The 10,857-nt window shown below is 37.6% G+C and overlaps 1 protein-coding gene across 2 annotated transcripts in view; it reads right to left on the reverse strand.

The window, feature by feature from the left end:
* LOC306863509 (catenin delta-2-like) overlaps positions 1-10,857 on the reverse strand; it is a gene marked incomplete at its 5' end in the record, with an annotated part of 323,056 nt that overhangs the window by 72,659 nt on the left and 239,540 nt on the right. For both annotated transcript variants that reach the window (XM_079406884.1, XM_079406883.1), the window contains one exon: positions 8,517-8,700. In XM_079406884.1, coding sequence (XP_079263010.1) covers positions 8,517-8,700 — 184 coding nt within the window. The remainder of the gene's footprint in view (positions 1-8,516; positions 8,701-10,857) is intronic.

The raw sequence follows: 10,857 nt of genomic DNA on the forward strand, positions 1-10,857 counted from the left end.
ATCTGAGTGGTCTGTTTGCTCAGTGAGCATATCAGCAATATATTTAGGTCCTAGGCCATTGAGTGACTTATAAACGAGTAAAAGCACTTTAAAATCAATCCTAAATGTAACTGGAAGCCAGTGTAAGGACTTGAGGACTGGTGAGATATGCTCAGATTTTCTGGTTCTAGTCAGAATCCTGGCAGCAGCGTTCTGGATGAGCTGCAGTTGTCTAATGGTCTTCTTGGGAAGGCCGGTGAGGAGACCATTACAGTAATCCACCCTGCTGGTGATAAAGGCATGAACAAGTTTCTCCAAGTCTTGATTGGAAACAAAACATCTAATTCGTGCAATATTTTTGAGGTGATAGTATGCTGATTTAGTTATTGCTTTGACATGACTACTGAAACTAAGGTCTGTCTCCAGAATCACTCCAAGATTTCTGACTTGATTTTTAGTTGTTTGACCCCTAGAGTCAAGGTATGCATTCACCTTGAGAACTTCATCTTTGTTTCCAAATGCAATGACTTCAGTTTTCTCCTTGTTTAACTGAAGAAAGTTCTGGCACATCCAACTGTTAATTTCATCAATGCATTGGCAGAGGGAGTCAATGGGGCTGTAGTCATTTGGAGATAAGGCTAGGTAAATCTGGGTATCATCAGCATAGCTGTGATAGGCAATTTGGTTCTTCCTCATTATCTGACTTAGTGGGAGCATATACAGGTTAAACAAGAGCGGTGCAAGAATTGAGCCTTGTGGGACTCCACATGTCATGGCCGTCCACTTAGACTTATGCTCTCCTATACTCACATAATAACCTCTCCCTTCTAAGTATGATCTGAACCATTTGAGTGCCATCCCAGAAAGCCCGACCCAGTTTTCCAGTCTCTCTAAAAGTATGTTATGATCGACAGTGTCAAACGCAGCACTAAGATCTAGTAGTACCAGCACTGATATTTTGCCAGAATCAGACTTGACGCGGATATCATTTATTATCTTAACGAGTGCTGTCTCTGTGCTGTGATGTGCTCGGAAACCAGATTGAAAATTGTCCAGGTATCCATTTGACTTTAAGTAGTTGTTCAGCTGATTAGAAACTACCTTTTCAATTATCTTACCTATGAAAGGAAGATTTGATAATCAATACAATAGCTTTTACTACTGAAAAGCTACATTACTTAAGTACGACAGTGCCTTCCCAAAGCTGAGAAATACAGCTCATCTTGCACTATTTGTAGCGATACACTGCTGAGAAAGCCACAGGTAATCACACACACAAACACACACAACCTTGTTACCTGCTTCAAAACAGCCCAAACCACACAGCTAGCTCTAAAAATTTGTTCTTAAATTAATAACACCGGCTCGGGTGAGTCTTTTGAGCCACCAATGACAGTAAAATGCTTGAACAGTGTAGTAAGAAAGCATTTCTACACACAAGTGTGTTAGAAAACCTGAAAATTGTGTTGAGATAAATGGAATGCTGGACTCCAAACGACTGAATTATTGAAAATAAACATTGCAAGTTCATTTTCCATAATTCAGTGGTCCGATTTCAATCAAGAAAGTGACCTCAGTGTTTAACAGTTACTTAATGTTGGTCAACGCAAATGAAAAGCACTGCAATTAGCATCATGACTGAAGTTTAAGACGTACATGACTCACCGTGAATTGTCAGGCGTGCCCCGGCTAATTTTCAACAATTAATGAGCCCTTTAGATTTTATTGCTTATTCATTTACTTTAATTTCTGTCACTCGCACACTCCATCTAATTAATTAGCACACTTTGTTAGCAAATTACTTATTGAACACAATTAGTGCTGTTTTCAAATCAAGCACACCTTAAAAATTCCTTACAAGGAGAAATGTCTGTGCCTTAGTGTTTTAATGGCCTTGGATAAATTAACTATTCAACAGCTACAATGTGCTCTTGTAAAAATAAACTCAAAACACTCACACGGCAGGTGACCACTGGGAATATAGAGGAAATGCCATTGTCAGACTTAGTATTTGAAGACTAAAGACTTTCGAAACCTTGTCTGCAAGAAGCAGATTTTGACAGATTGTCTGTTTAGATGAATTGTGAGGTTTCATGACAGCAGCCAGAATGAAGACGTGCCAGGTCTCTAGTTGGCTGACACTATGGGTGGGGTGGTTATCACGGTTACAGAAGCCAAATGGCAAGGTGAGCTAGCAGCACCTGAACATCTGGAGCACCAACAACACAATTTCTTCTTCTTCCTGCAGTCCAGCACAGACCTCCACAGCTGCTAAAATACTGAACACAATCACCTGCTGTGAGATGAGAGCCGCTTCAGTGTCTTATAAAGCCTATTAAACAGTGTTTATCCCAGCAATGTCTGTTAACAAAGTGGTTTTTTTGGTTTTGGCCACAAAGATGATAACAAAAATATTCATAATGACCATAATTAAATTACTTTTAAACAAACTGAAAACATGACAAAAAAAAAATTACACTGCACAATATTGTGAGTCAGTGGTGCTTTAATAATTTCCAGCGACATTCCGCACAGAGCACAACAAACAAACTCCTAACAGGGCTTTAATGCAGTTTCTTGGGAGAAAACCTGAACATTAGTCAGTCTAAACTCAAGTTCTCGTGTTCATTCTTTGATCTCACTATAGAAAAAGTGCATTTTGCCTCAGAAACAATCCCTCAATCAACATTTGAGGGTTGAAGGGAAGCTCTTACACAATTAGGAAAGGAAAAGATTCGTAAGAGCGGGCTGCCGTTCAGGTTCGATTAAGATCCTGCTGACAGCTGGTGAGCCGCCGAACCTAAACAGAACATGGAGCTGTTTAACTGTGTAAATGGCTGATTCATCCATTCACTGAAGTCTGACAGAGAAAGCGAGAAGGAAAATCCAATGTTGTGATGCCTTTTTAGAATGTCATGAGGGATTGTGCTTTGTGGCTGAGAAAATCTCTTTCTATTAGATAGATTTTTGAGCCCACAGAGACCCGCAGGTTTCAGAAATGTGATTTCTGCTTGTGGAAGTGATTTACAGCAGCAGTGTGTCAAACTCCCATTGGGACAAGGCTCAATTCCAAAAACACTGCTTCACTGATTTTCAATGGCTTGCTCAAGTGTTCCCGCCTCCAAGGGAGAGAAAAAAAATCCCACCCTGACGAACATTATCAATCTGAATTGAGGTATTTAATTGTCAGAAATTGGGAGAAATTGACAACTCGACTGTCTGTGATACCCAGAAGAGACAGCGAGAATGTAATATAAATGCCTCAGTCAAATTATCGTGAAATATTTTCAGGCCACCTGAAATATTCGAAGCAAAGCATGCTGCATTATTTCATTTTAATGTCCATTTTGCTTACATACTAAATAAGTTGTAGATTGTACAGGGCAGTGTTTATGACTGATTCAAACCAGCGAATAGAGTCATTTGTTTGGGTAATGACTCTTGTTTTTGTTCCTAAGAGTCAGTTGTTTGTGAACTGATTTACACTGATCACACTGTATATTATTGATTCAATTAAAAGAACCTGTTCATAAGAGTCATTTGCTTGTAGATCACATAACACCACTGGTCTCACTGTATGTTTTTAATTCAATAAAAGGAACACATTCATAGGAGTCATTTATGCGTTTTTGATTCACTAAAAAGAACTAGGCCTTACAAGCCATTTGTTCATGATTTGAACAACATCCAGTAGGTTGTACAATAGTTTTCATTCACTAAAAAATAACCACATCATATGATTCATTTGCTCATTATTCACACTAACAGCTATTGAATCACTGTGTGTTTTTGATTCAATAATAAGAATATGTTCATAAGACTAATTTGTTTGTCAATCACAATTCACTGATATCGCTGTGTTTTTTATTCAGTGAAAAGGACTGTTCATAAGAGTAATTTGCTCACGACACACTACATTGATCTTACTGTATGGTTTTGATTCACTAAAATGAACCAACTCTCAGGAGTCATTTGTCTATTTGTTTGGGATACAGACTACATAAGTTGCATTTATGCACAAGTTGAATGTTTTTCATTCACTAAAATTAACCACATCATATGAGTCATTTGTTCTTGAATCACACTACACTGGTCTCAAGTTTTTGATTTACTAAAATAAACCCATTCATATGAATAATTTGCTTGTGAATGGTGCTTTTCGCTCACTAAAAATAACCCATTTATAAGAATAATTTTCTTGTGAATCACACTACACTGATCTTGCTGTATGTTTCTCATTCACTAAACAGAACCTGTTAATACAAGTCATTTGCTCATAAATCACACTTGTCTTGCCGTAGACTTTTAAGAGCCATTATTCCATTTCCTTGAGAATTACACTATAATGGTCTCACTATGCATTTTTAATTCACTAAAAGAAGCTGTTCATAAGAGTCATTTGCTTGTGAATCACACTATACTTGTCTTGCTGCATGATTCTCTTAAGAACTGGAAAGATTGTTGAAAGACTGTGGAAACGTTACTTTTTTTTTTTTTTTTTTTTTTTTTTTTTTTTTTTTTTTTTTTTTTTTTTTTTTTTTTTTTTTTTTTTTTTTTTTTTTTTTTTTTTTCGTGACGTATTGTCAAGTATGGTGACCCATACTCGAAATTGGTGCTCTGCGTTTAACCCATCCAAGTGCACACACACAGCAGTGAGTAGTGAACAAATCCACACACACACACACACACACACCGTGAACACACACCCGGAGCAGTGGGCAGCCATGCTGCAGCGCCCGGGGAGCAATTGGGGGTTCGGTGCCTTGCTCAAGGGCACCTCAGTCGTGGTATTGAGGGTGGAGAGAGCGCTGGACATTCCCTCCCCCCACCTACAATTCCTGCCGGCCGGGGGCTCGAACTCGCAACCTTTCGATTACTAGTCCGACTCTCTAACCATTAGGCCACGACTTCCCCAAAGGGAAATTTCCCAAACTTGGGAAATCCATATTAGATTTTCAAACTCATACATCAGATGAAATAATCACAGCACATGCATTTATGAAGCTATCATAAGCAACTAGCTGTGCATATGAATGAAAACGTAGTAGAGGATATGTGTGGTCCACAATCACACGGTCGGCATAAGATACGCATTTTACTTTCTGAAGCGTGTGCGTATCTGACAGACTAATATGTGGAGGATGGTAATTGCCTCTTTACGGCGCTCCTACAGAAGATGATTTGTTGAAACACAAGACACTGCTATTCATTTTGAGGGGCAATTCACCAGAGGCAGAAATCAGAAGCAGACTTGTTATTTAGAGAAAAAATTAAAATCAGAGGATGAAACGACTGTTTGCATTTGCATATCAGTGTGTATTTCCATACAGTACATGCACATCTGTTCATGTATATGAACAAATCTCTTATAGAAGGCAAAATACAATTGCTAACAGCTAGTTTATAGTGAAACTGCAAAAACTTCTCCAAGCATGGCTTAAAAAAAGTTTCAATAGTTTAGGAAGTCTTAAAAGGAAGCTGGGAAAGCAAACAAAAGCAGCGTGTTCCTCTCACAGCACTGAATTTTAATGTAGTTTAATACTGCGCTGTTGCTATGGATACAAGAATAAAGCCTTTACGTGAGACGGATCCTCAACCCAAGAGAATCAACACTTTCTCAGTTATTTTTCAACCAACTCTTCACAACAAGAAGCTATGTATAAATCATAATAAGCTAGATTTGCACGCCACATAAACATTATGCATTATTGCATAAATCATGAATCAGATGCTTTGTGTCCTCTTGCTTCACGCAGAAGAGACAGGAGAGACACAGTAAATCTTTACTCAATGTGACAAAGCCATACAGGTTATGATTCAGTTTTAACCGCGGGCGATCTAGAGTTACGAATGCACAGAACAGATGTGGCTGGGGGAAATGGCTTGTCAGGCTTGTTCCTCATTCCGTATGGAACAGGAAGGAGGTGTGAAAAATCCAAAGCTCTTGTTTTTTGTCAGTTCAAAGGAACCATCGTTCTCAGCGGTCCAGATATGAAACTCTCTTCTCTACATCACACGGCCAGCTGCCATAGAAACAACCACACTGTGCAATCTGCAATCTGTTCTTAATGAGAGATCTGCCTTTTCGGCCCATCTACAGTCAATGGAGTTGTGACTGCATCTGGTTTTGTAAATGCAATCTGGGTTATAGTTTCTCAGGTATATGTGAATGAAGTCTGCAAAGTAGTCTATCCTTTTCATTCAGCATTAATTCCTTTGAGGCCAAGAGCTCCCGCTTAGATGAACATGTCAATATTCAATTCAATGTTTTTGAAAGAAGTATCTTATGCTCACCAAGGCTGCATTTATTTGATAAAAAATACATTATAAAGAGTAACAATTTGAAATATTATTACAATTTAAAGGATTAGTTCACTGTAAAATTAAAATTTTCTGATAATTTACTTAACCCCATGTCATCCAAGATGGTCATGTCTTTTTTTTCTTCAGTTAAAAAGAAATAAATGTTTTTGAGGAAAACAGGTTAAAGGTGCAAACTGCAGTTTCAATGCATCTCAGTTTCATAATGATCACAGTTGGGGAATAAGGGTCTTATCTAGCTAAAACTGTTTAGAATTATTTTCAACAACAACAAAAAAAAAAAAAACTTATATACTTTTTAAATGCTTATCTTGCACTAGCTCTGTGATGCGCATCCATGATGTATTCACGTTGGAAAGGTCACATTTTTTTCATAGCAGAAGAAAACTTTTAGGTTTCAAAAGATTTAAACATCCAGGATATGCACACGAACAGACAATTTTAGACTATAAAAAATACAAAGACATATAAATACAGTATGTGTCATTCAGCATACTGTACAACAACTTTTAAATGTTCCTTCTCCACACGTAAACACTGGGTTGGTACTAAGATGTGGACGCGCATTGCAGAGCAAGAGCAAGACAAGCATTTGAAGTTAAAAAGTATGTAAATTTTCATATGTAAAAATTTGTACATAAAGTATATAAAATTCACTAGATCCCTTATTCCTCAGCTGGGATCGTGTAGAGCCCTTTGAAGCTGAATTGAAATTGCAATTTGGACCTTCAACCTGTTGATCCCAGTTGAAGTCCCTTATATAGAGAAAAATCCTGGAATATTTCCTTCAAAAACCTTTAATATGACTATTTTCTCTTTGTATATATTTAAAAACTTGTTCCTGTATGCTGCCTAATATTTTTGTGGAAACTAAATTTTTTCACTTATCTTTCATAGATTCTTTGATGTACAGAAAGTTTTATAACATTACAATTTTTATAACATTACAAATGTCTTTACTGTCACTTTTGATTAATTTAATGTGTCCTTGCTCAATAAAAGTATTAACTGCTGTGGATTTTTTTTTTTTAACTATAGGGCCTGTTTACACCTGGCCACTTCATGCATTTTCTCTGATCGGATATCTATCTGATTTTCCATTTACACTTGACCACATAAATGTGTCTTCGCAAAATGGATATAAATCCATTCTTCAATTCCTGCGCTATATGCAATTTTAATGGAGTTAAATTTTAATGGAGTTAAACAATATCATACACCGCAACAGGAGAGAGCGCGGCATCAGCACTGGAAAGATGGGTTAGTCTCACTACTTTTAATGAAGATGATTGTGCATTGAGAGTCTGAGACTTACTTTCAGTTTCATTCGCGGCAGTTTGAGTGTCGGCTTGCTGAAGAGATACTCAGCTACTCATCTGCGGTGATGCTTGTTGCATTAGCGCGGTCATATCTGACTATAACATGCCATATAGCCTATAAAATGCTCTCACACCTTTATTATTTTAATACATTGGGAGGAGTAAAATTAGCATATGTGGTTTCAACAACCAGATGCATTTACACTTGTCCAGTTTCGTCTGGAATGCAGCCTAGACCACCTCCTGAAGTGGTTTGAGCGATTGGATTTAAATGCGTCTCAAAAGCGTTTCGGAGGGCATTTACATCTGGTCTTTTCAGGATCGTATAGCTATCTGATCAGAAAAAACGCATGAGGTGACCAGGTGTAAACAGCCCCAATTTTTTACCTTCATCATTACACTTTACACATTATACTTCATTAATGTCAGATTGTGTAAATCTGATATTAAGCCAGTCTTATGTAAAACACACATTCATTTCAGTGTGGCAGTTTTTGCACAAATGCTTCTGTGAACAATCCACACATACCAACACTCTGCAGTCATGTAATCCCAAACATGTATGACTTTCTTTATTCTGTGAAGCACATTTATTTTCATTATATGGACAAAAAACTGTTTAAACTACATAAAATCTCTTCTTTTATATTCTGCAGAAGTCTTACAGATTTGGGGTGTGCATGACAGGAATTTGTCATAGCACTTGCATGTTGTTGCTCTTTTTTTGGTTTTGATTGCTTCTATTGTCCTCATTTGTAAGTCGCTTTGGATAAAAGCGTCTGCTAAATGACTAAATGTAAATGTAAATTTGTATTATGGTGAGCTATCCTTTTAAATTAAAGGAGTACATAAAATGAAAGTTCTTCCGTCCTACAAAAAAAGCACACCCAAGCTCACCTCAGGCAGCCGGTGGCATTGCGAAGTACTTGGGACGTGTGCATTTGAAGCTTGCGGTCCTCCTGATGTGGGGACACGTCCCAGGTGGAATGGGGTATAATCACGGTGTTGGTCAAGACAGCTAGAGCGTCCTGGATTATAGGCATCTTCAGAGCATCACAGGAGGACAGGTTCCACAACACACCTGCACAGGACAAACACATAAGCACAGTGTTTACAATAGCAAATAGGCAGAGCCACCTGTTTTACACCATTTGCGAACCGTATTTAATAACAAACTATGAAAAGAATGATTCAACTCAAAATGAAAATGTACTCTCCCTCAGGCTATCCAAGATGTACATGAGTTTGTTTCTGTTCATCAGAAATTTTGCAATATATCACTTGCTCACAAACAGATCCATTGCAGTGAATGGGTGCCGTCAGAATGAGTCCACAACACGACTTCAGTTCATCAATTAACATCTCGTGAAGCAAAAAGCTGCATGTTTTGTAAGAAACAAATCCATCAAGACATTTTACCTTGAAGGCGTTGCTTCCTTCATCCATAATGCTTTCTCTAGTGAAAAAGTCATCTTGTCTGAATCCAGAGAGAAATATCTGTTTACAAGCGAAAACAGACCAAAACAGTTCTAAACATGTCTGTGGATTGGACAATAGGTAATTAACTTTTTCACTGGAGGAAGCATTATTATGGATTATGGACTGGTACTTTGGCCAGAAGATATGGTTTAAATTTAAAATGCCATAATGATGGATTCATTTCTTACAGAGGATCCACTGGTGAATAAGTAAAGTAATGCTAAATTTCTCCAAATCTGTTCTGATGAACAAACAAACTCATCTACATCTTGGATGGCCTGAGGGACATTTTCAAGTTTTCATTTTTGGGTGAACTATTGCTTTAACATGCGAGTGGTGTATACTTCGAGACCCCTACAAGTGACAGCAGCAATGCACAAAAAATAATGCTTTTCTATTATTACACTTTCATAGGGGTAAAAAAATTCATAAAACATTGTCAATTCTGTGCTTGAGCTAGCCTGAGACAGGTTTTGACAACGTCTCACATACTCGGAAACCCACACAAATGTAGAGCTAAACACCGGAGGAAACAAAACAAACATAATTTGACATGCTATAGAACCTGCGGTCTCACATTACAATGGCGTTCTAACAGCATTTTACCAAACTCCTTCACAGCTTCGCCAAGACTCAGAGGGAGGACTTCTGCAATATGATTTCCTAGATGCAATTCACATAAAACAACTCTTCTGTACCGCACAACCCTCTAGATTACATCTGAGAGATTAACAGATAAAAATGCGACAACAAACAGAATTCCTTAGCCGGCTTAAATTAAACAGCCTATTTTAGACTTTTACAGACCATTATAAACAAGCCAAGACTTAATATCTTTGTTTCCACACACTGTAGCATGTCCCTGTTATCGTTATCACTGCAGCCATTAGAGATTTGTTTCTTTTTGAAGCATCATATATGCCTCAGACAGTCATTTGATAAACAAATAGAAACGATGGAGAAGAATAGGAGGGAGTCATTAGCATTTTAATTTTTGTTTAGGAATTGATAATGACAGTGGAAGAGAGAATCAAAATGTTTGCTCGGTCAAGACCTTTTGTTCTCCAACATATACACGACCTATAATATATGCAGTTTGATGGCGGCTACTGTATGTTGAAAGATCTGAAGGATAGAAAGTGAAGCAGATACTGTATATTAGCATATATTTGTGTGGGAGGTCTGTCCTAAACTAGCAGAGATCAACCACCCATACTCATGCTGTGATTGTGGGCATAACGGTCACGTGACTGCACAGCCGTCTCCTTTATGACTGGTAAGAAAAGCCACTCATTTTCATGTTTTTGACAAGAAACAATGCACCTAATTAGGCTTTCAAACATGCTAATTACTGCATCTCTTCCTCCAGAGCCCAAAGATAAAATTCATACAATTCTACAGTTGACTAAATATATCAACATGACTAAAGGCTTCATCAGTTTGTACGCAAACATCTGGAGACAGCTCTAATTTTCTTACATCACTATGGAGATAAGTCACACGGAAAAGATCAAGTCAAACGCACTGCATTGTGGTATACAGTATTTTCACAGCATGTAATTTAATGTACACACACTAGCGTTTAAAAAGTTTGGGGTCAGTAAGTTTTTTTTTGTAAACAAACAACAGCCAAACAGTTGGTGGTAACAATTTACTTCCATAGTATGGGGGAATAAATACTGTTTGAAACTGTTTGGTTTTCAGCATTCTTTAAAATATTTGCGTTTAACAGAAGACAGAAACTCATACAGGTTTGGAA

This window comes from Barbus barbus (assembly GCF_936440315.1).
Source record: "Barbus barbus genome assembly, chromosome: 44".
Lineage (NCBI taxonomy): Eukaryota > Metazoa > Chordata > Actinopteri > Cypriniformes > Cyprinidae > Barbus > Barbus barbus.